The sequence below is a fragment of the Ascaphus truei genome, chromosome 4 (assembly GCF_040206685.1).
Source record: "Ascaphus truei isolate aAscTru1 chromosome 4, aAscTru1.hap1, whole genome shotgun sequence".
Classification (NCBI taxonomy): Eukaryota; Metazoa; Chordata; class Amphibia; order Anura; family Ascaphidae; genus Ascaphus; species Ascaphus truei.
The window spans coordinates 341,776,713-341,802,254 of record NC_134486.1 but is presented as its reverse complement, the minus strand read 5'-3'; the positions used below and the strand labels follow the sequence as shown (position 1 = coordinate 341,802,254).

The 25,542-nt window shown below is 44.3% G+C and overlaps 1 protein-coding gene across 9 annotated transcripts in view; it reads left to right on the top strand.

Annotated features, from left to right (window-relative positions):
• The window catches only part of MLIP (muscular LMNA interacting protein), a 304,176-nt gene that overhangs the window by 152,099 nt on the left and 126,535 nt on the right, over window positions 1–25,542 (top strand). For 7 of the 9 annotated variants that reach the window (XM_075598171.1, XM_075598168.1, XM_075598163.1 and 4 more), the window contains 4 exons: window positions 2,724–2,792; window positions 2,873–2,956; window positions 3,064–3,120; window positions 9,831–9,875. In XM_075598171.1, the coding sequence (XP_075454286.1) occupies window positions 2,724–2,792; window positions 2,873–2,956; window positions 3,064–3,120; window positions 9,831–9,875 (255 nt within the window). The remainder of the gene's footprint in view (window positions 1–2,723; window positions 2,793–2,872; window positions 2,957–3,063; window positions 3,121–9,830; window positions 9,876–25,542) is intronic. The other 2 variants (XM_075598169.1, XM_075598166.1) reach the window with 1 other exon arrangement.

Below are 25,542 nucleotides of genomic sequence, written 5' to 3'. Positions count from 1 at the left end.
TATTACCTTATTTAGGCTGGTATTATGGTTTTGGTGACTCATGGACTCATGGAGTAAAAGGCGGCGAGACAGGGAGGGTTGGGGAACTTTTATTAAAAAGAGAGAAGAACAAATATAATTATTTTCCACTAAATGTCAAGGAAACAGCCAGTGTTCCGTGAGTTTAGAAACATTGAAGGAAATTATTATTCTAAAACTAAGCCTTAAGTACTCTAAGTATTCTAAGTACATTCCTTAACTTATTTCTTCTACCTCAATCAGTCTAAATTATTACGGCAACTTGGATTATTTTTTTAAATTACATACTGCCCTTTTTTGTACATTATGTCAGTGGTTGGTTTTATGTTGGATAAGTTGAAAGGAAATTGATGCAAAAGGGAAAGAAACGTGAAAGGAGTAAACACTGAAATTGCCTGACCGTGGCCAGAATCTTAATATCTACTATTTCAGTATTGTATTTAAACAGAGTTAAGGAACCTGTGAGAAATATGTATACAAACACTTTACTTACTTTAAAAAAACAAAAAACTTTCTATGACAAAAACTGTACAAAAGTGCAGTATCTGAAAATATATTTGAGGCAAATCATTTCACAAAAGTATTTCTTTTAAAGAATAACTGAATTTGATTTCACTAAACCATTTTCATTCCTCTTGGTACAATGTAACTTTTAGAGATCTTTCTACTAATATTTTATCATTCTAGGCACCCGCTACTTGTTTTCTGTATTAACACTTCTTAATATGTAATGTGCATAATTCAACATAGTAAAATACAACAATCTCAATAATTACATTTTAATTTGGATTGCATATTTGAGTTGTACAAAGTGATACAATAAACTTGATTGAGGGCAACACAACTACAGTATGCACCTTATCTCTTGATTAATATTGTCTACAAGTCAGACTAATGTGCTAAGGAATGAACTGGCACAGACTTCTGTACACTTCAGTAATAACATACTGTATCTATAATGAAATATATGTTCAGTGACATACAGTAATAAACACAGTCCTAAATTCCAATGTGTTGTTAGAAACATTTATTTGTATTACCGTATTTCCTCGATTCTAAGACACACCTTTTTTCTCATTTCGCATGGCTGAAATAGGAATGCGTCTTACAAACGATGTACTTAAAAAAAAATCAGATAGGGGGTACTGCTGGAGATGCCAGCTGGGGATCTTCAGTGTGCAGGAACAGCATGGCTGTGATTAATAGCATGGCTGCGATCTTGCCCCCCCCCCTCCCCATGGTGCAGAGAGATCAGCAGGAGATGCCGGCCAGGGATCTTCACAGGCTCCGATCACGGCCCCCCTCCATGAGGTGCAGAGACATCAACTGGAGATGCCTGCCAGGGATCTTGATATTGCCCGCAGCCCCCCCCCCACCCCCTGTCGAATCTCTGTGTGAACTGCAGGAGGTGCAGAGGGAGCTTATGTGTCTGTGTGTGTGCCTGTATGTGTGTTTCTCTGTGTTTGTCTGTGTGTGTTTGTGTGTCTCTGTGTGTGTTTGTGTGTGTCTCTCTGTGTGTGTGATTCTCTGTGTGTGTCTGTGGGTGTGTGTGCGTTGTCTGTGTTTGTGTGTGTGTGCCTGTGTGTGTGTGTCCCTCCATTCTCTCCCTCCCCCCTTCCCTCCATTCTCTCCTTCCCCCTTCCCTCCCTTCCAACCTTCCCCTCCATTCTCTCCCTCCCGCTTCCCTTCATTCTCTCCCTCCACTCCATTCTCTCCCTACCCCCTTCTCTCCTTCCCCCCATCCATTCTCTCTCCGCTCATCTGATACTGTCTCTCTCTCCCCATTGTGTCTGCCTCTCTCTCCCCATTCTGTCTGTCTGTCTCCCCCATTCTGTGTCTGCCTCACTCTATCCACTCTGTGTCTGTCCCTCTCTCTCCCCATTCTGCCTGTCCCTCTCTCTCCCCATTCTGTCTGTCCCTCTCTCCCCATTCTGTACTTGTCCCTCTCTCCCCATTCTGTGTCTGTCCCTCTCTCCCCATTCTGTGTCTGCCTCTCTCCCCATTGGTTATTGAAGGGTCATGTGACCCTGCTGAGCGCTTGGAAATCAAATTTCCATGTTTCCAAGCACTGAGCCTTGGAGAGCGTACGTACGCGAGTGCCGCGTGAGTGTGGCCGTAGTAGCTGAAGTGATCTCACCAAGCGTGTTCAGCGGCAGCGTGGCCACAGCATACAGTTGTAGTGCAGTCTAGTGTGGTGACATCACAGGTTACCATGGTTACAGGGGATATTATGGGCCCCTTAACCTACTCCCACTCTTGATGACAGAATGGGCACTTTCTGGAAGGTGGGCGGAGTCAAACTGGCAGTTGCACTAACTGCAACATTTACTTATAGGTTATTGCTTATTGCAATACCAACCAAAATTATAAACAAACAATAATTGAAATCCCACAAGGGGGTTACACTTACTATGATAATTCTCATATAATGGGACATACAAGGTATGCAATAGAAAAAAACTATTCAAAATATCCATGCTCCAGTGTGCTGTGAAATATACATTTACATTTGATTAAATATACTCTTAAAGAATTTGTGCAAATGTGTTTTGATCTTTATATAAGCAACACATATTTGCTATAAATTACATTGCTTCTGATTTGAATCATTCAGATGTGTACATTATCATACACAGAAGTGACATCCATACATCCTCCAGTCATAACTTGGAGAATAAGAGTAATAGCAATTTATTTTTCTCCAGGCAACAGATGAACCAGAAATAAATGAAGCAAATACTACACTTGAAGAAAAAATGGAAACACATTCTGAGGTGATAACATAATTTTTTATTTTATTTTTTCAAATCATGAAAGTTCATAACAAGATATTCACTTGCTTTTACTTTTCCAGGTGTATTCTCCTGCACAACTAAGACAAGAAACTGAAGACATTTGTGCTGCTATTGATAAAGTTCTACATGACCCTCTGCCCATGGTAATTGTTTTAATAAAACCATGACAGTATGAGAATTGTCTATTGTACCTATGATAATTCTTCCAACTAACAAAATTCTATTTTACATTTTAATACCATTCTGTCAGCAAGGTAATTCTCCATCAAGATCTTCAATTATGAAGTTGGATTCTAAAACAGGCAAAGTAAGTGCACCACAAAATGTCGTTTATGAAAGCAAAAGTGAGAAAGAGTGCTAATAAATAATCTGCACAATATTCAAGGAATGTACTAGAGAAAGCACCTTTTTTCATTAAAAAGGGTTGGGAAAGCATACAAACCACTAACAGCGCATTGCTTGGAACAAAAATTGTACTCGATAAACAATGTAAGGACAACTATAGAGAATCAAATCAGAGATTATGCTAGGTCAGAACATATAAAAATGGCCAGACAATGATGGTACTTTTCAGCCACCAACTTCTATGTTCTTTGAAATCGATGCTGCAGAAACATTATGTAGATTATTTACTTGTCTCAACTGGAAATTGTGCCTACTAGTTCTTGACTGATGTGAAGTAATGAAAGCCGCTTCCTATTCAATATCTCAAAGATGATACTGCAGTCACAATTTACTGTATGTACATAGTGGGTTTATACAATCTATTTTATTTCCGTGACCTACAGTACATATGCACACAGAAACCACAATTCCTATGTGCATATTTCTTTAGGAATTGTTTTAGTGTTATTATTTATTGTAACATTGTAAAATATCACCTGCAATTCAACTATCAACCATCTCTGTTTATAAATACTATTGAAGTGTTCTGCAGAATGTTCTTAACAATTACTTTATTAAACTTTATATATTTGAATTTCACCCTCTTTATATTTCTCCCACTTTTACATAATTGACTAATAACAAGACCAAACAGAACCCTGGGTGACTCAACTGTAGAGACTGGTTATTTAAAAATAAATATATCACACTTCATGGGGTTTACTGTTTCAAGGGATTATGTACAGTACATGACAAGGTACAGCATTTTCATTGAAACCTAATGCACGCAATGTTTGCTCTTTGATAAATCTGGTGCAGTCATTTTTCACAAGTTTTTCTCAAGTTTTTCAACAAGGAGACTTTAGTAAATTACCCCCTAAGTACATAGATTCAATTCATATATTCTGAAATTGATTAAAGAGGTTAAGGCAATAAAACATCTGCAACATTATTGCTATTGCATCCATTATACTTTAAGCATTTGACCGTAATAGCAATGATCATATTTGCTGCTTTTACTTTTAATTCACATAACAATATAAGTACACAGATTCCCAACAAGCTCTGAGAAACCCCAACCATTACCACATAATATATATATGCATTTAAGTGTTAAAAGGAGTGCTAAAGGAGTGCTAGTGGGCGTGGCTAAATGTATACAACAAAAAACAAACAAAGATGCCCAAAGCTACTTCCAATGTGACAAAAATACACAGTGCAATACCTATTTATCTATTGTAAAAAGCTAATTTAGTTCAACTCTTTGGCCAAAACGTCTTAAGCCTGCTGCCACTTACAATGCATGACTGTTAGCAGGTCCTAACACTCACCTGGGTTAAAATTCTTATTTATCTGTATAATTACAGGAAGAATGATCACATTGGATCTGTCGTAACCTGGCAAAATGATACTAACCTGCCAACTTGGAAAGTGGGGTGGGGAAAGCTTAAACCTTGGGGGGGAGTGGCCACTACCTTCAAATAAGCAGGTTACGACAGATTCAATGTGATCATTCTTCCTGTAATTATACAGGTATAACCCATCGATCCCCACCCGGTCGCAGATTGGACCCCCTAAGGTGTTCTATGTTCTGGCTATATTTCTCTGTGTGGTGCATACCTGCTGGCAACAGGAGGGCCTGAGTCTCCCACGATGACATGGGGGACAACAGGAACAGGTTACTGGGGTGAATGCCTTCATTCTCGTTCAATGGTGCAGCACCTCCATCTGTAGTAAACCCCAGGAATGAGAAGTGGAATCCCTACCACAGAAATCCCCCTCCCAGGGATGAGAGATCCCAGTCTCACACAAGGTTCTCTTTAAACAGCAGACTCCTTTATTACTCCGTCTCCCGCAGCAGCAGACAGGTACAGTTGATCTCAATGCCACCGGTTGTTCTCCTTAGTGATGGTCCCTGCCGCCACTCTGGACCAAAGGGCATCCAGAGTGGGGCTAGCTCTTCCCTCACCCCTTAAGCAGGGTGAGAGGTATTTAGTCCACCTCACTATACTCTATCAGCCCTACTCATGAGCTGCTCACTCCTCTCCTCCCTAACACTAACTCCAAACTCCTGACTCACTGTCAGACTCGCTCTCTAAATAGGAAATACACTGCTCTTTATGATCTCAGCAGGCACCGCCCCTGTGTCTCTTGATTGGACACATGGTCAGGTGACCTACCTCCACCATTCAGGGCAAGTGCTTGAAGTGGGGGAAACCCATGATAACTCCTGGCAACCTGCCCTTAGCAGGGATTATACCAGGAGGAGGATAGAACTATAGCCCCATTTCTTACCAGGGCGACACACGTAAATAAGAATTTTAACCCAGGTGAGTGTTAGGACCTGCTAACGGTCATGCCTTGTAAGTGGAAGCAGGCTTAAGACGCTTTGGCCAAAGGGTTAAACTAAATGACCCTTTTACAAGATATATACAGTAGGTATTGCACTGTGTATTTTTGTCACATTGGAAGTAGCTTTGGGCATCTTTGTTTGTTTGTTTTTGTACACATAACAATATACCATAAAAACATAATCTATATATATTTTTGTGTGTTTTATGCATTTGCTTAAACAATATGGCCAATATTCACTAAACAGTACTAAGCTTTAACCCACTTTATGGGCCATTAAAATAAATGATTTGTAAGTAAACAAACATTTCCCCAAACATAAAAGGGTAAATGTTTGGGTTTTCCAATTGTTTGAATTTTGTAATATTCTGCAAAAATATTGCCTAACCTGAAGCAAATCCTTAAACTATTTACAGATCATAACCCTACCTTAAAGGAAACATTTGTAAGACAGATATGCCAGTCACCTTAGCTTGCTACAAAACAATTCTGATAACTGCTATGATTGATCGATGAACTAAAAGTTTCTGCTGGTAAAATATTTCTGATATTTCGTAAATTCGGAATTTCCTGAAAATAACAGATATCATTCACAAATATAATGAGCACTTCCTATTTATTTTACATATAAATAAAAATATATTATTTTGTAATGCCATCAACATTTTGTTCCTTTGCTTTCAGACTAGTTGTTAAAATTACTTGATAAATTATACAAGGAAACAAATGAATTTGTAACAGAAGACCATTCTTGATTTGTTATTTAAAACTAAATAGACAAAAAGAGCAAGTAAAGAAAAATTAATTTACACAGTAAATTGATGTGTAAAATAGTATCTGGGCATCTATTCTGTTCAGTGTTTCTACTTTCCAGGTTTTCCTGGTATAGAAATCACATTTCCTTGTAGAATTTCTCCATCTAAAAAGACAATAATGAGTAGATTTAACAAGATTTAACTTGTAGGAGGAAAATATATACTGTACCTCTCTCTGTGTGATTTCATTCTATCTGACTGTTGTCCTGCAGTTAATAAACCTGATGCAGGTAGTGTGTGAGTCTCTCTCCCCTCTGGGTAGGATAACTTAAAATGAGTGACATGGAAGTGCTAACCCCATTTTATCATGGTGATATATAATTAATATATTCTTTGACGTAGCCAGGACTGTAAGGGAGTATTTACTAATTGGCCCCCTGCTCTTCTCACGTTATACCTCTTGCTTGGTGAATGAATACAATCCTTTGGATTTCAGTATCATCTCTACGCTGATGACACCCACATCTACCTTTCCTCCCCTGACCTCCCCCCTCTCTCTTGTCTCGTGTCACTAACTGTCTATCAACAAACTCCTCCTGAATGTCCCACCATTATCTCAAGCTTGAATGAAAACAACAAAACGAGCACAAAAAAATACTGTGAATATAAATAAGATACTTATAGTCCCAATTTAAAGATGTAGGCAGAAACTGGTGGGTGCAGCAGAGGGTGATAAGTGGGTTCTTCAACCACTAGGGATGGCGTAGAGTAGGAGGATCCAATGCGCACTCACATCCAGATGATATAAAAATAAAAATAAGAGAGAAAACACAATAGTGTAATTCTGTATATTCGATATAGAACAAATAGAGAGAGAACCCTATATAGCACTCGGGTTCACGCTCTGATGATGGGTGAGTGATTTAAAACATATTCTTTATTAATGACATATATTAAAATAGTAGATGTTGGAGCAACGTACTGGAGGTAGGTTGATCCTGGATATTAGTAGCCGTGTTGGCTCCGGATCAGATGGTAGATGGTACATACGACCACTGATAATCACTATATATCTGTTCCTAGTGTCTATCAGCATCTACATATCACACTTACCACCTTATTAAAGGATTTATGCAGACCCTTCTACTATGTGATATGTCTTCTCAGTACCTATTTTAGCACACCCAGCAGCACACACCTATCACACAGGTCCACATCAGGATCTCTGTGCTGTTCTGTTACCAGTGTTCCAATATAGTTATATCTGGTATATTAGCTACCATCTGATCCGGAGCCAACACGGCTACTAATATCCAGGATCAACCTACCTCCAGTACGTTGCTCCAACATCTACTATTTTAATATATGTCATTAATAAAGAATATGTTTTAAATCACTCACCCATCATCAGAGCGTGAACCCGAGTGCTATATAGGGTTCTCTCTCTATTTGTTCACTACTGTATTACACCCTAAGCACCGTTCATCATTTCACCTTACTATTGTGGCTGCAGCAGGGGTCCCCCTATCACCCCAACCTATTCGATATAGATAAAGATGGTAATGCACTCACATTTAGTAAGGTAATACAGGCATCTCGGTTAATCAGTTTAACCAAACTGTAGTAGAGAAACATCAGGATACTTCTTATATGGTCTCTGACGGCAGGATATTCCCAATTTCTCCCAGGCTCGCAGGCAGCAGGATATTATGTGGATATAGAGAAATAAACACACATAGTGTAATACTGTATATATAGATATAAATTCTGTAACCATATAGTGTATCAACTCACATTGTGTGTATAGGTAATACGCCTTTAGGTTGTTAAAGTAACCAACTTTTGATGTCGTCTTTGTGAGACAGCCTGCTGAGACCGGGAGTTCTGGGTACCCAAGCTTCTGTCTCAGTGGTGTAGTTCAGCATCTCCAGCCAGTGTGTCCCGATGCTTGGATGGTAATCAGACAAGTAGAGGTTTCCCATCTGCATAGCACTGTCAGTGGAGTAGCGAGAAGTCCATCTTTATCTATATCGAATATGTACAGAATTACACTATTGTGTTTTCTCTCTTGTTTTTATTTTTATATCATCTGGATGTGAGTGCGCCTTGGATCCTCCTACTCTACATTATCTCAAGCTTAACATATCCAAAACAGAATGAATACTCTTTCTCCTTTTCCACTTTCACACCTACACCCAAACTCTCCGTCACAGTTAATAATACCACAATCTCATCAACGCACCACACATGCTGCCTAGGGGTAATCCTTGATTCCTCCATCTCCTTCACGCCTCACATTCAAGCCCCCACTAAGTCCTTCCTTCTTCACCTTCATAATATTGCTAGGATATGCCCTTTTCTCACTCACAGCACAACTAAAATCCCAATTCACTCACACCCAGTCCCGTTTTGACTACTGCAACCTTCTCCTAGTTTGTATTCCCCTTGTCCAACTGTCCCAACTTTAATCCATCCAAAATGCTGTTGCAAGACTCATCTACCTCACTCACCGCTCCACCTCTGTTGCTCCACTATGAAAATTTCTAAACTGGCTTCCCATATCCTCTAGAATTAAATTTAAAACCATTGTTCTGACATACAAAGCTCTCAATGAAGCTGTTCCCCCATACATCTAAGAGCTCATCCCCAAATATATCCTTAAACGCCCCCCCCCCCATTCTGCCCATGACATCTGCCTCTCCTCCTGCCATATTACCTCGTCTCACTCCCATCTACACAACTTTTCTCATGCTGCTCCCTTTCTCTGGAATTACCACATACCATCAGACTCTCTCCCAGCTTTCAGACACTCAAAAACTCTCTATAGACTCACCTTTTTAAAGAAGCCTATCTGGCTTACTCCTACCCACCAACCCTATGCGTAGCAGCTGTTTGTTTGGACCAAATTCCATACTATATAACCACCCCCCCCCCAACATCCACAAACCCAGATCTTAATGAATCCAGAGATGCGACTGTACCATACTCAATCCTGAGGCATACTCTTCTCCTGCAATTAGCAGCCACTTTACCCTTTGTTTTAACATTGCTAAATTGTAAGCTCTCATGAGCAGGGCCATCATCACCTTCTGTATCAGTTTGCTCCTGTCTGTCCTTACTTGTATATCATTCAGTTTATGTAATTGATTTCACCCTGTACACCCACTGTACTGGACTGCGAACTATGTTGGCACTTTACAAATGAAGGATAATAAAAAATAATACTTATGCATTGCACCCCAGAACCAACTACCACCACACAAAGTGCTGCGTACTGCAGAGGTGACCTGGCATTGTACCAATACAGTGGGCATTGACACACAGTGAAGGGGTGGGAGGGGGGTGACCCATATGCATCACCTTGAAAATTGTGCAATGGTTATAGGAGAAGTTAGGGAGGGGTTAACAAATGTATGAATGGAATGTATCAATGTATTACATTTTGTGTCATTAACAATTAACTAGCTTAAAATATTATTTATTATTAACCAGGTTTGTGTACTTGTGTTTTCATTTGTGTATACAGATGCCAAAGCCTCTGCCAAAATCAGCAGGAAGAGAAACCAAATATGTAAGTTCTTCAAAAGTGATATTAAGATACCAACATACAAAATCAAGATTTACAGATGGTGATACAGATTTCTACATATTTTACCTATTTTTCTCAAATAAAAAAAGATAGAATATTTATATTGCTCAAATTCCATTAAGTTCAATAGATTTTTTTTTTCTTCATAATTATGGTTCTATTTTGTCAATGGGTACTCTATTAAATTGGATATCTCGGAATACCCCCCACTCTCCCTCTACCATCCCCACTGCCTCTCATCCTCTTCATCTCTCCCTCTGTCTCTCATCCCCTCTTTCTCGCCATCTCTCATTTGTTTTCTGTCTCTCTCATTCCCTCATTCCCCCTCTCCCTCTCTCTCCCTCTCTCTCCCTCTCTCTCCCTCTCTCTCCCTCTCTCCCTCTCTCCCTCTCTCCCTCTCTCCCTCTCTCCCTTCAACCCATATTTTAGGGAAAATTATTCTCGGACGAAATAAAAATGTTGCCCTAATTTTCTGGACTTAAACGTTCTAACAAGCATTTTTAAAGTTCCAGCTAAACAAAGGCAAAATGAATGTGGGCAGGTTTTCATGTACCTTTAGAGTCAGAGACACTCAGTAACTAATCCAGTTGAAATAAAAAAAATTATCCAATTGATAAACATTGCTAAAAAAAAATTGAAACTCAAAATCGTTGTATTTTTATAGCCCCCAAAAATGCAATAAAAAGTATCTGGTACAACAATGAATAATCCTCAATATTGACTGACGTCTTCATCTACTCCGTTGTGTATAGATCACTTTAGTGAAACTATTCATTTTATTTAGATTTGGTAAGGGGTATGAGCCCCCAATCAGGTCTCAGCTGTCCCAAGCATAGGGATTGATATCAGCCTGTATGTTTGTAATCCATGTGCTGAAAAGCATACATAAGTGCTGGGGAGACTGAATCAGACAGTCTGGACAAGGTATAATAGTACCAATAATGCTGAAAGGCTAACTCAGAACTCTATATATGCCATAGAGATACTGAGTAGATCCCCAGCAAAAAACGAGGGTACATACCATGTCTGCCAGTGTCAGTCTCCCTTCGCAGCACAGCTCTGTCTCAGCTGGATGCGTGCATCACGCTGGGTATAGTGAGGGAGGAGGGTGTTCCCGGAGGTCCAATTACGGTGCACTGCTCAACAAACGATGGGGGCTGCAGCCAGTTGAAGTTAAAACAATGATTTATTGAAGTGGTCAGAACGAAGTACATGGTGACTTTGACGCGTTTCAGGACATAGTGTCCCTTTATCAAAAAGTAGATTTGCATCTGCCTGCTACTCCATTACATAGTGCAAGCTCTGCCCCCAACAATGACGTCACTGAGCTCGAAAACTCGCGAGACTCAGTCCCCATCGTTTGTTGAGCAGTGCACCGCAATTGGACCTCCGGGACCACCCTCCCCTATTCATTTTATTTATCTTCATCTTTATTTTTTTCTTCTTTCTTCATATCTAACAACCTTCCTCACATTTCCTCACTGAGGTGTGTATGGGGGGGGGAGGAGGGGGGGCTTTATATAGGGCCTGTCATCATGTCATACCCCATGTAAAGAGGTTGCATGATGAAGTAATACATCTGATTACATGTATTATCACCATTGTTGATAATGTCGGATGTTGGGGGATTTATTTTCCAACTTTATGTAATTGATTCCTGGCTGGAACCTTGTGTCAATGTTCACCATGGACCTTGACAAATGTTCCCTAACATCTGGCTTCATCAATAACCCTTTTCTGTCCTTAGAACGTTTCAAACGTTGCAAATGAATGGCCCTTCGGACATTTAAAAATATAATTGTGTTTCCTCTTGGAGCAGGTGGGGGGGGGGGGGCATGTAATAGGCGAACGAGTCCCAATCCCTTCCGCGGAAATTTCCCGGGATTCCCTTTCAAAACCGTTCAACAGGGTAAAATCTGCAGACGGATTGTTTCAATTTCAATGTATGCGGATTCGTTAAAATCCCCCTATATGTCTTGGTTGTGCGGCTTTAAAATACTCCCCCTCAGGGATTAATCTAAATCCTTTCCACTTTAGATTGGATTTATCTTAAATCTGTCAATGTAATGTAAGAAAATAGTATGACATATTACTCCGTCATAACCGTTTTTTTTTTTTTAAACCACTGCCAGATTTGGCATAAAAAATTACAAGAGTAACATAATTTTTGCAATTTGTTTTAGAATATCTACAGTGAGCACAATTTTTTCTATCATCAATCAAATAAATGCTATGCACATTCCTTACACGACTATTAATTAAATAGAGTACAGTATTTAGACAAGGAATGTGTGTCAATCATTTTGTATGTTGCCTAGTTTCACTGTTGCAACTGGTTTAAACCATTATCACCTGCCACATACCCAACCACTATTGCCTTGGGACTGGGAGGGAGGGTTGGAGATAGAAACCGCTCTATCACGTCATCAGGACTCGGAGCTGTGTAGGTCTTTTTTTATCAAAACTATGTATAGCCATGTCCCCCTTCCGTTGCGGACCCCCCCCCTCCTCGCACTCACTGCGGCCGTTCGCGGAGAGGTGTGGAGGCATGTGCGCGAGCAGCGCGCTATCGTAGGGATGCGGCCGGTTGCCGGGGACGCGTGCGGGCCGTTGCTAAGGCCGCGGTCACGTTGCAAAGGTCCCGGTGGCTCGCGGTGCAGGACGCCGCCATGGCAAGTTGCGTTGCGCATGCGCAGTGATAAGCGCGCGAACGCTAGCCTACCAGGGAAGGCTCTTGGAAAGGACTACAAGTCCCATGAGCCTCTGAGCGCCCTACGTGACGCCAGGGAGCCAATAGGGCTAGAGTATCTCCCTGCACAGAGGGATTGATACATTTCGCGGGCTCTGAGCACGCTAGTCAGCCGGCGCCAGGAACAGCTAGGGGAAGGAGGTAGGGTGCAGGAGTCAGTGACTCCCTGCACTAGGCCAGCAGCCCCCTAGGCCCCAGATAGCCCTGAGCCACCAATAGTTTGAGTGTTGTAGGGACAGGCCCCAGGTTAGGGATCCTGCCCCTTACTATTAGTGTTAGTTAAGGACTCAGCAGACGCTGCGCATCCGTTCCGAGGGTTGTGCGCAGATCTTCGTTGTTGCTGCAAAGGCCATCCGGGTGGGATAGCCCCGGAAGGTAGTTCCTGTGTTCATCCGTCATCGGATCCTTTGCGAAGCTCCGTTGCAGGACCGAGCACTGGAGTGCTCGGCAGGTAACCCTCAACAAGTGCACCAACGATCCTACATATATTATTATTACGGGACTAGTGGCTGCACAGTCACACATATCCTCTCCCTTTAAGGGTGCGGGATATATTGTGTGGGGTTATTGGACACGGGGTGGGATCACCCGGTGTAGGTGGGAGCGTCCTCCTCTAGAGTGGGACATCTGTTGATTTATGAATAAGTATATGCTATGCAGTAAAGTCAGTTCTGTTTTACAACTGTTTGCTTAATGTGATTTTTTCCTGTGAGGGCCTCCTCCCACTCCGTTGGGATCCCTCCCAGGTGGAGGCATTGCACCACGAGATCGTATTATATATATATATGTACCCCAGGCTCCCCAAGCGGAGGCTTAGGCTCCTGAGAGCCACACAGGTTACACAGCAGGTAGTAGCATCTGTATTCACAGGGAATACCCATTACATATGCATAATACATTTTCATGGCTATTGAACGTGTTCTTAATGCAGACGCTGTCTGTATTTTTTACATATAACATGGACATTATGATTGGTGGGTGGCTGCCAGGTGACAATTGTTAATTCTGACAGAGCTATGAAGAACGGGTGTAGAACTTCCTGCCTGGCACAGCACAGATGGTACAGCACAGATGGCTTGTTTGGGACACCTCTACTACTACTTGTTAAATATTAAAATAGGACTGACAAAATTGCTTGTTTCGGCAATAAGCTAAAGATGTGGATGACTGTATGGTGGTTCGTGAGTTATCATATGAGAGAGGGTAAGATCACGTAAGTAACTGCAGGATTGCCAAGGAGATAATAAACGCTGCAATGTGTGCCGGCCAGTCACGGTAATTCCTGCTCCAATAGCGTTGATTAAAATGTAAGAATTGTAAGAAAAATGTACGACGTATTAATCCGTCATAAGAATTTTTTTAAAACTGCCATCAGATTCATCTGTCGTTAAACAGAACAGGTTAGTGATATGCGCTCCAACATTTATATCCAGTCTTGATTCAGTAGCAGTATAAGTCCTTTATAAAGATGCAAAGGATAGGTAACTGGGGCTAGTGAGGTATACAAGCAATGACCATAACACTTCAGTAACTGTATAATAGGTATCTCTGTCCCTGAAGGTTAATGGCTGAGATTGAAAAAAATCAGACCTAAAACCTCCTGTGTATCTGTGTAAAGTTTTGTGTCTTTGGAAAAAATATTAGGGCTTCCCCGAGCCAACATTGCATGTGTGGGCAGGCCGCTCTGACGTGTGAGAGTTCCGTCGTTCTCCCGGTATGTGACGCACTCGTGTCATTTTTGTTTACCCTGTGGGGCTATGGGCGGGCTCCCGGGACCAGCTCGAATCGATAGGTCTGTCTTCCTCACTACTGTTTCACAGGGGGGAAGGAGACCACGAGCGGGCTGGTTGGGGGTGGGCCCGTTACCTTAGCCTCTACTGGGAAGATGCGGATGGGTTGCTATGCCGGGGGCGGGAGGGCAGCGCTAGTACGCGTCAGGACACGTGACGTCATTGCGCATTGGTGCGCATGCACGGCAGTACGCGTGACGTCATTTGCGTGGAGGCATCTATCAGTATGTAATTTTGGCGCGAATTGGAATAGCCTGTAGGGTATTTAAAGGGTGACATAGGGTGAATATATCACTCCTTGATAAAGTACCACTAGGTACGAAATGCGTAGGAGGGTACTTACCTCCGTTTTTTAATATGGACCAATAAAAATGATTTTTTACTAACAATTTTCGTTTAGGACCCACTTTATTTCTGGCTGTGCGTTGGCGTGTTTTTCCTTTGGACTTCATCTGTTGTTAAAATTTACAACCAGAGTAACATCATTTTTTTAATTATATTTTTTACATTGTCTACAGTGAGCACATTATTTTCTGCCATCAATCAAATAAATGCTATGCACATTCCTAAAACATGACTATTAATTAAATAGAGTATCTAGAAAAGTGTGTTAATCATTTTGTATGTTGCTTAGTTTCACTGTTGCAACTAGTTTAAACCATTAACCCCCACCACATACCCAACCACTTGTGTCCTGGGAGTGGGAGGGAGTGGGAGTAAGCAACTGCTCTATCACATTATGTCATTTTATAAATAAAATATCAGGACGTGGAGCTGTATGGATCTGTTATCAAAACTATACATAATACATTTTCATGTCTATTGAACGTGTTCCTGATGCAGACAAGCCAAGGAGATAATTAAACTGGCACTGTTGCCTGCCTGCCATGGTAATTCCAGCTCCAATAGCATTGATTAAAACTAGGTACTAATTAGTTGCTCTGACTCGTGTCGGCTGTCCCCATGGATTACCCAAAAATCCAATAGCAGGTCAGCATTACATTTCAGAAAAGCAGATTACCCTTTTTGAGACTGATCCTTGGACCAAAGCGACCGGCCGATCCAGATCCAAATCTGCAAAAACCTTTTGCCCATCTCTAGGCCTGAGTCTCACCAGATGCATCTGTGTCAGCAGGGGGCTCCATGCAGTCTTCCCTTGGCTCCTCTGTTTCTGAGTGATGAGGTCATCACTTGGCCATAGAGAATATGAGATCACAAGAGTGCATGCAGCCCTGTGCTACAGGAGCACAGCAGAGATCACTACTCCACAGATCATGAGTACAGGTAGGGACCATGTATGGTGCAATCAGTGGGGGTAGTTATGTGGATAGGGTCCATCCTTGAGTTCTGTTTCCAGTCAGAGGCGAAGGTGATTTTAAAGTTTTGAGGGAGAGGAACTCAGTTTTATGTTTGTAAGTATATGTATATAAAATGACAGGTTATATATTGTGTAATATGACAAAAATGTAGATACCGAAGTCATATTACATACGGCTTTGCACAGAATACCATCAATCCCAATATGTTTGAGATTGATGAAGTTAAATGACCAAATCTACATTTGGCACCAAATACCTAATAAAAGGTTCTGTAAAAAACTTTTCTGTAAAAAATGATGTTTGGGTGACTAGAATGTACCAAAATCCTGGAACATAAATCTCTTGGTCACATATGGGTCTTGGCGGTAAAGGGGTGGAAACGGGGTAAAACAAGTTATCTGATTGTTTGCTTTATCATGTGACCTCTTTGCATGTGGTGTGCAATGGGGAAAGGCCATGTATAAGGGGTGAGGGGCGGTTGTATTATACTGTACTTGTATAGTGATGGCTGGTCCAGTTATCTCTCTACCTTCCCTGTCATGCGTAACGATGCGCTCACAACAAACAAGGCGTGACCGCGAGGCCGAGGTGGGGATTTGATAAACGCCAATCCACAGCCGCGAGGGTGCGTCTGGAGTGTAGATAGGTTGATGTAGCTGGGTCGGGGTAGGAGAGGTCAGGATGGTCAGTGATACTTGCCGAAGTCTGGATTGGAGAGGTGCGGACCGTCATGGGTAAGCCAGGGTCAGGAGCGGAGAGGTACAGATCGTCGTTGGTAAGCTGGGTCAAGAGCGGAGAAGAGCAGAATCCAAAAAGCAAACAAGCTCAGGCCAGAACAAGGACAAGACAGGCAAGGCTCAGACAGGAGGCAGAACTGCAGTGAACATGTGCTACAGATGCATACAGAAGATAACAGCAGAACCATACAATTCTTCATAAAGTGTTAAATGCTTTGAGAGTAATCATATATGTATAATTGCATTTATATTGCGCCAACAATGGAGAGGGAAAGGGGGGGAGGAGGGAGATATTTGGGAAATAAGCTGGTAGCCATTGTTAGTGTGTTGTGGTGGTATTTTAATTTTCAAATACAAATAGTTATAGCGACAGTTGCAAGTATATTATCAATGTATGTATTTTAATTTTATGTTATCTGTTTATGTTAGGGCATTGTTTTTGAGTGTATTAATGTTGTGTGTGTGTTGTGTGCACCTGTGACAGGCCAATTAGTAATTGCCTGATAATAGTAATGTTATAGGGTATATATAAACCAGCCATGCCCCCTATTGGCTATGCCCCTGAGGAAGTGGGGTAATCTCACGAAACGCGTAGGGTTGAAGGTAATTCAATTGATTGCCAGCTATCAGTAGATATCTCCAGAGTTCGGAACTATTTTGCACATAGTGCCAAGGCGAAACACATCCGCTTATGCGCGCGCATTGTAGCTACTGCCGGGTGGAGCTTAGCACTGAGCTGCTATCCCTCCGTGTATGCGCACACGAATTTGAATAGGAATGTACGGCCGACACACAGAGCAGCACGTGGAGGTGGAGTGACAGCGGTGGGTTCCGCATCAGTGGTGGTCCGCACGGCCGTGGGACAGTCTTTCACCGGTGAAGACTTCAGCCCCTGAGAGTGGACATTACCCGTGGAGTTACTACTTGCTGTGCCTACCTGTATTTGGCTTCTTGTGAGTAGGGTTTCAATTTTGCCCATCTGGAGCAGCAATCATTGTTTACCTTTATGTGTATGTCACAATTTTTATTAAATCAGTCTGTTACACAGTAGTTGGTTAATTGCAGGTTTTTTAGTCTTTGTATGTTTGTCCATACAGTATATGGGTGTCTATTTGTAAGTTATAGTTTGTTTACCAGCAGTTCCTGAGTTTGTTATAAGTGTTGTTTTATGTTTATGTGTCATTATTTAGTTTTATAGATTTTATGGTTTTAGTATCCTATACAGTTATTTACTATGATCGGTTTCTGGTTTTCTTTTCTCATGTGGTAAGACAACTATCAAGAATCATCAGAGGATTTCTAGTTCAACAGGACTGGTTCATGCCATATGGTCAGGACATTCACTGTATTATTGACTTATTGAGGCGCCGGTATATTTCTTTATATGTGTTGTGGTGTAGGTAATGTATATGTGTCTTGGGTAGGTGGAAGAGGTTAATCCCTAGCTGTTAGTAAGATATTGCATGACAATGCCTTACTAGCTTTTACAGAATAAAATGGTAGATAGTGATGATTAATTAAGGTATCAGGATTATTGACCCATTAGTTAGCATTACATTTGCATACAAATTTGCATTCAGATGAATGTCTGTTGTTTTTTTGCCCCTTAACCTATTCATACTGTAATTTATTTTTCGCAAAAAAAAACTGTAGCACACGCTTTATAGTAAATAAGGTACTTTGTGACCTGTCATACATTTGACTAACAACATGCATTTTGTGAAGCTTTGACAAGTGATGTATAAATGCACATGATATGTTGTATATTGACACAATTCAATATTTAATGCTTGCTTCTATATCAAGTGTGAGAGTTTTACTAAATTTGACGTCAAATAAAAATACTGTACCACTTATAAGCACTCATGTGTCAGGCAGATTAACAAACCTGCCTTTCTTCATTATCTCTTAGAATAAAGTGCTTGCATTGCAGCTAGGGATTCTGGGTAATGACATTTTTTTTTTTTTAAATATTTTTTCCTTTATTGGTGTCGGACAGCAGATTGGTACATGTTACATACATTGATAAGCGAATCAGCACAGGAATACAGCTTGATACATGTACAAAGTTTGGGTAAAGTTGGTGATACACAATAGTCCATTTTCCAGTTTTCAGTGGTGAAAAAGAGGGGGGATGACGAAGGAGGGGTGGATAGTTGGGAACGACTTGGACAAAGAGAGGGGAAGGGGGGGGGGCAGAGATGGGGGGGAGTTTGAGGGTAGGAGGTCGGTCCTATGGTACTGTGACTGTGATGGTCAGGGAGTCTGATCCTGGCCAAGGTTCCCATGTCGAGTAGAATTGCGGCATTTTTTGCTTCAGCATTGCCGTTAATCTTTCCATACCCATAATTCCGTTTACCCTAGTGATTACCGTTCTTCTGGATGGGGCTTTGATTTTCTTCCAGGCTGCTGCTATGCAGCATCTGGCGGCCGTCAGGATCGCTGCCATGAGCCTGGTTATAGGGGGGGGAAGGTCATCGACTGGTTTTCCCAGCACATAGGAACGAAATCAGGGGAGCATCAGTACCTGGAAAAAATGTATACAAACTACCATAGTGTATACTGCTAATAAACAAAACATATAATACGGTAGGGCTCCAAGGAGCAACAGGGTGCTAGATTAAGGAATATAGTCCATAAACAGCATATGAATAGGGAGAACGATATCCCAGAAGAGAGACAACAGAGTCAAGGATAAAAAGCCATATAAAATTTATCCGGAAATGGTAAAAGTCCATGGTAAATGGTAAAAGTCAAGGCTTACAAGATACCAGAGTATAACAGGCGTAAATTTCCCAGCACATAGGTCAGAGGGTCTAGGGGTATCTCTACATCCAGGGTCTCGGTTAGCAGGCCCTGGATCCGGGTCCAGAATTTTTGGATCACCGGGCATGTCCACCAAATGTGGGACATGTCCCCCCTTTGACCACATCCCCTCCAGCAGTCGTCAGGAGTAGCTGGGTAGATCTGGTTCAGTCTGCTCGGGGTCAGGTACCAGTGGAATAATATTTTGTAAATATTTTCTTTTGTGATGGAACAAATTGAAGTTTTGGAGGCTGCCTCCCAGAAATCCTCCCAGTCCTCTATATCTATGTTGGTGTTTAGGTCTTGGCACCACCTTTGCATATATGCGTGATTAGGGGTGGGTTGGGCCGCCTCTAATGTTTTATATATCCCAGAGATGAGGCCTCTTTGGAACTCGCCTCTGAGGCAGAGGGTCTCAAATCTGGAGCACGGCGGGAATTTTAAGCTAGGGGATAGGGTTCTTAAGAAGTGACGAATCTGTAGGTATTGGAATATAGGAAGATCAGGGGACGTTAATTTGATTCGCAGTTCTCGGAGGGGCATGACCTCATCGCCTTCCAGCAAGTCCGCAACCACTCTGATGTTTAGGCCTTGAAATTGGCTGAATTGGGGTCGGGATCAACCGGGCGGGAAATCCGGGTTCCCGAATAGAGGGGTCAATTGAGAGGGGGTTGAAGCTAGGCCATATTTCCCTTTGGTTTTCAACCATGTCGACCACGTGCATCTCATTGCTACAAGGCTGAGTCTCGTGGGCCTCCTAGCCTTGTGGACGTGAGTCCAAAGCAGGGCTGAGAGGGGAGTCGGGGACGCGTGGAAAGTCTCTATCTCTAGCCAGCAATTGGAGGCCGGGGGGTTGTTCCAAACCACCGCCTGTCTCAGTTGTGCTGCCCGATAGTATCGGATCACGTCCGGCGCCCCCAGACCCCCTCTTGTCCTCGACGCCAAGAGTACCGACCGTGGGACCCTGGCTCTCCGTTGTTGCCAAATGAAGCGCAGAATATGGGACTGAATATTCCTTAGATCTGCTACTGGGACGGGGACAGGGAGGGTCTGAAAATAGTAAAGCAAGCGGGGGAGGATATTCATTTTAGTGGATATTATCCTGCCAAACCATGATATTTGGTGGGACTGCCAAGTCTCGAGGTCTCTTATGATTTGACGAAAGAGGGGAGGGTAATTGGATTGGTATAGCGAGCCATATGAGCTCGCTATTTTAACCCCTAAATACTTAATATGGGAGCTATTCCATCTATACTTAAATTTCTTTTGTAGGGATGTCCATACGGGGTTCGGCAGTGATATGTTGAGAGCCTCTGACTTGTCTGTATTGACTTTGTAGTCTGAGAGGTGGCCAAATTGGTCTAACAGTTTTTCTAGGTTGGGGAGGGAAGTGAGGGGGTCTGATAGGGTAAGGATGATGTCGTCGGCAAACAGGGAGATTTTATACTCCCTGTCTCCGACTAGGATTCCCTTTACGGATGGGTCAGTTCTGATTCTGGTGGCTAGGGGCTCTATGGACAGGGCGAAGAGTAAAGGGGAAAGGGGGCAACCTTGTCTAGTACCGTTTTGGATTTTTATTGGAATGGATCGGCCACCCGGGAGTTTTAATAAGGCCGTGGGGTTGGTATAGAGGGCTCGGACTCCTTCAAGGAATGGGCCTGAGAAGCCGAACTGGCGCATCGTCTGGTCAAGGAAGGACCATTTGATCCGGTCAAAGGCCTTCTCTGCGTCGAGGCTGAGTATCAAGGCCTGGGACTGTTTGAGGTGCACGTGGTCTATAATATCAATAATTTTGCGGGTGTTGTCAGAGGCCTGTCTTCCTGACACAAATCCCACCTGGTCTATATGAATTAGTCTTGGGAGAATAGGGTTCAGTCTGTTTGCTAGGATTTTGCTGAAAAGTTTGAGGTCAGTGTTCAATAGGGAAATGGGGCGGTAACTGCCACATTGAAGTGGGTCCCTGCCCTCTTTATGTATGATCGCCAAGTTGGCTGCTGACATAGTGCCTGGTATCTGTTCTCCTTGGAGAAATGAGTTAAACATTTCTAGGAGGTAGGGGGACAGGGATTTTGCTAATTTTTTATAGTAACCATTGGTAAAGCCATCCAGTCTTGGCGTCTTTGCTATTTTGAGTGAGGATATTGCATTATCTAGCTCTTCTTGGGTTATGCTCTGGTTTAAGTACTCAAGTTCTTCTTGTGAGAGGGAGGGGAGGTTGCATTGGGTTAGATAGTCGGAGGTGCTCTTATCATTAGTGTCTGACTGATTGATGGGGTGGAGGTTGTAGAGATCGGTATAGAACTCTGCAAATTCACGGGCGATATCTTTCTCATTATATGAGATTTGAGCACTTTTGGTTCTGATCTTTGTTATCTGGGCCTTTGTCCTAATGCCTCTTAATTTTGAGGCCAGGAGTTTGTCCGCTTTGTTACCCCTATCATAGAACTGCTGTTAGGTCCATTTCAGGGCTCTCTCTACCTCGTCAAGTTGGAGTATTTTTAGATCGGATCTCGCTTTCTCAAGGGTTCTAAACACCTTTTTCGATTGGGATTGTTTATGCAGTTGCTCTAGCGTTATGATTTTTTTGGTTAGTTCTTTCTGGGCTTTCTGTTTTATTTTTTTCCTATAGGAGGCTAGTGATATGAGTTCCCCTCTTATAGTGGCTTTGTGCGCTTCCCAGAGCATTGTTGCTGCAGGGACCGAGCCTTTGTTTAGCTGGAAAAAGGTGTGCAGTTTTTGTTTAATTATCTTGATCACTTGTGGGTCATTGAGAAGCGAGTCGCTGAGTTTCCAGGAATATACTGTTGTCTTGACGAAAGGCAGAGAGAGGGTGAGTATGATAGGGGCATGGTCAGACCAGGTTATTGGGCCTATGTCGGAGTGGGAGGATGCCTGGAGTACATTGTTGGTGCCCAGAAACTAATCGATCCGCGAGTAAGACTGATGGGGGGCTGAGTAGAAGGAATAGTCTCTCTGGCCCACATGCTGGGTCCGCCAAATGTCTGTCAGCGAATACTCTCTAAGAATATTCTGGAACTTTTGGGCCTTTTTCTGTAGTTGGCTAGAGTATGGGGCCGCTGTCTGCCCTGATCTATCCTGGTCCGGGTCAAGGACCATATTTGCGTCACCGACGAGGAGGAGGGAGGAAAGCGTCGGGTGGTCAAGGGTACTAAGAAGGTTCTGGAGGAATTGGGTCTGGTTTGCGTTCGGGGCGTAGATGTTGAGGATGGCTATGGGGGAGCCTGACAGTGTGCCTTTGAGGAGTATATATCGTCCCTGCAGATCTTTGGTTACTTGTGTGAGGGCAAATGGGGTGTTGTTTTTAATCAGAATAGCTACCCCTCTTTTTTTGTTGGGGGAGGATGCAAAGAATGCTTGGGGATATGTGTGCTTAAATGTGTTAGGAGGGTCAGCGGTGTTGAAGTGGGTTTCTTGGATACATATTATGTCTCCTTTGGTCTTTTTAAATTCTTGGAGGGCTAGTTTGCGTTTGCGTGTTGAGTTAAGTCCCTTAACATTCAGGGAAATGATCTTTATTGACGCCATTTTTAGAGGGAGCGAGAGGGGGGGAGAGGGGGGTGGGGGGGGAGGGGGGAGGGAGGGGGTGGGGTGGAAGGGAGGGGGGGGAGGGGAGGGGGGGTGGGGAGGAGGTAGGGGGGGAGGAAAAAGAGGAGGGGGATGGAGGGGGAGAGGAGGGAGGGGAGGGGGAGGGGGTGGAGGGGAGAGGGGAGGAGGGGGTGGAGGGGAGAGGGGAGGGGAGAGGGGAGGGGAGAGGGGAGGGGGGGAGGGAGGGGGGGAACTTAACATATACATCGTCCGCATGAGGTTCACACATTACTCTCGGGAGGAGTACTTTTCCTAGACTGAATCTTCGCCTAAACTTTATGGTCATTTTCTATACATTCAGTATTGGCGCATATATTCAAACAGAGTGAAACAGGTTTGTCAGACATAGTAACTTTGCCCTGGGGGGAGAGAGGAGGGGGTGAGGGTAGGTGGGGGGGATGAGGGGGGGGAGGGGGGAGGGGAAGAGGGGGGAGAGGGGAGGAAAGGGGGTGGGGGGGGAGGAGGGGGGAGGGGGGATGGGGGGGAGGGGGCGGGGGGGGAGGAGGGGGGGAGGGGGGATGGGGCGGGGGGGGTGGGGAGGGGGGGGGAAGGGGAGGGGGGTTGGGGAGGGGGGGGGAGAGGAGGGAGGGGGGGGAGGGGAGAGGAAGGGGGGTGGGGGGGAGGGGGGGAGGGGAGAGGGGGGGAGGGAAGGGGGGGGAACTTAACATATACATCGTCTGCATGGGGTTTACACATTACTCTCGGGGGGAGTACTTTTCCCTAGACTGAATCTTCGCCTAAACTTTATAGTCATTTTCTATACATTCAGTATTGGCGCATATATTCATACAGAGTGAAACAGATTGGTCAGACATAGTATCTTTGCCCTGGGGGGAGAGGGGAGGGGTGAGGGTAGGTGGGGGGATGAGGGGGGAGAGGTTGGGAGGGGTGGGGGGGGGGGAGAAGAGGGGGGGGAGGAAATGAGGGGGGGGAAGTAAGGGGGGGGGAGCACAGTATTTACATCACCAGCATGAAATTGTAACATTGCCTTCTGGGGGAGATCTTTTCCCCAGTCGTGATATCGCATATAGATTGTGGGTATCCTTTAAATAATCAGTAATGGAGTATGTCTCAATATAGAGTGAAATCGGTTGGTCAAACATATCCAGCATGGGGAGGGGAGGGGGGGAGGGGGGGAGGGGTGGGGAGTAGAGGTGGGAGGGGAGGGGGGAGGGGTGGGGGGGAGGGGGCGGGGGAGGGGTGGGAGGGGAGGGGTGATAGGGGAGGGGGGGGAGGGGGGGGAAGGGATGGAAGGGGGAGGGGAGGTGCATTTTATTTATAACATCCTTCATTATTTGGGGGACACTTCTAAGGGGAGCTCCCTCTTAGCTCTGGATCATGCTTAAAGTGTGTCATTGTACCTTGATTAGACATAAGCGACTTATACATTACTAACACGGTTTTGTTTGGGAGGTAATGGGTTGCATTTCCCTTTGTTACCCGGGGGGGAAAAGAAAAAAAAAGGAGGAGAGAAAAGAAAAAAAAAAAGAAAAAAGGGGGGTGGGGGGGGGGGGTTGCCAGCGTTCGTTCATACAACCTGATTATTGTGAATGGGGGGGGGGGGCGGGGGTTACCCGCAGCAGTCCTTGGGTGGTTGAGTCTGTTAGGATAGTCCCTGGATCTCTGGCCTCGGAGCTGGACCTCCCCTGGTTGGGGGTTAGTGGCAGGTTCTTATCTCGCGAGGACGTGGAGAACGGGGATATGGAGCAGCGCGGATGCTGATCCCCATCCCTGGAGCTCGGGACCCAGTGGGTGTTGTCCTTTGGTTCCTGCGGCATCGGGTGGGAACATGGGGGTGAGTAGGCTGGTTACTCCGGTTAACGGGAGGGGAGGGGGGTGGGGCAGAGGGGGGCGAGGAGGGAGTGGAGGCCGGGGAGGGGGGGAGGGAAAGGAGAGGGACAGTAGTGGGGAGGGGGAGAGGGGGGGGGGGTCCGGCAAGAGTCTCTGGAAGGAGAGGTCTGTTGGAGGAGTCCCTGGTTCTCCGGTCATGGGGAACGGGCCTCCTCGAGTTGGGGCCCGTGCTGTTGTCTTGCTCGTAGCGATCAAGAGAGGGCGACTTCTGAGGAGCTTGCAGGGAGGCCTGGGTACTGGAGTCTTTCGCCGGTGCCTGGAACTCAGTGGGAGCAGCTGCAGAGAGGTAAATAGGGGGGGGGGTACGGGAGAGGGGAGAGAGTGGGGTGGGGGGGAGGGTGTGGTGGGGGGTGGCGGGGGTTTGCAAGCAGCTGTGTCATTGCCTACAGGGCCTACGGGGCCTTTCGCATCTTGGGGGATTTTGGCGGCAGGCGCCTGCTTCAAACTTTTAGGGTCCCTGGATCTGTGTGGTGTGTCTGTGAGGGAGACTTGCGAGTTCTTGAATCCCAGCAGGCAGTAGGGACATCTTGGTTCACCGGAGTCGTTGACTAGCCAGTCTCTCCGATGCTCGGGGGGTTTCTTGGGGGGCCGTCTCTGAAGTTGCCTCCGTGCGGGGGCGGTTGTTCTTTGGTGGAGGGAGAGGGATCCCCAGAGCTTTTAGGAAGTCCTTTGAGTCTTCAGGTGTGGATACTGTATAGTGGCGGCCATTGCGGAGCACCACCAACTTGAATGGGAACCCCCAGCGGTATTTAACCCCTTGGTCCCTGAGGTATGAGGTAAGTGGGCGCATCG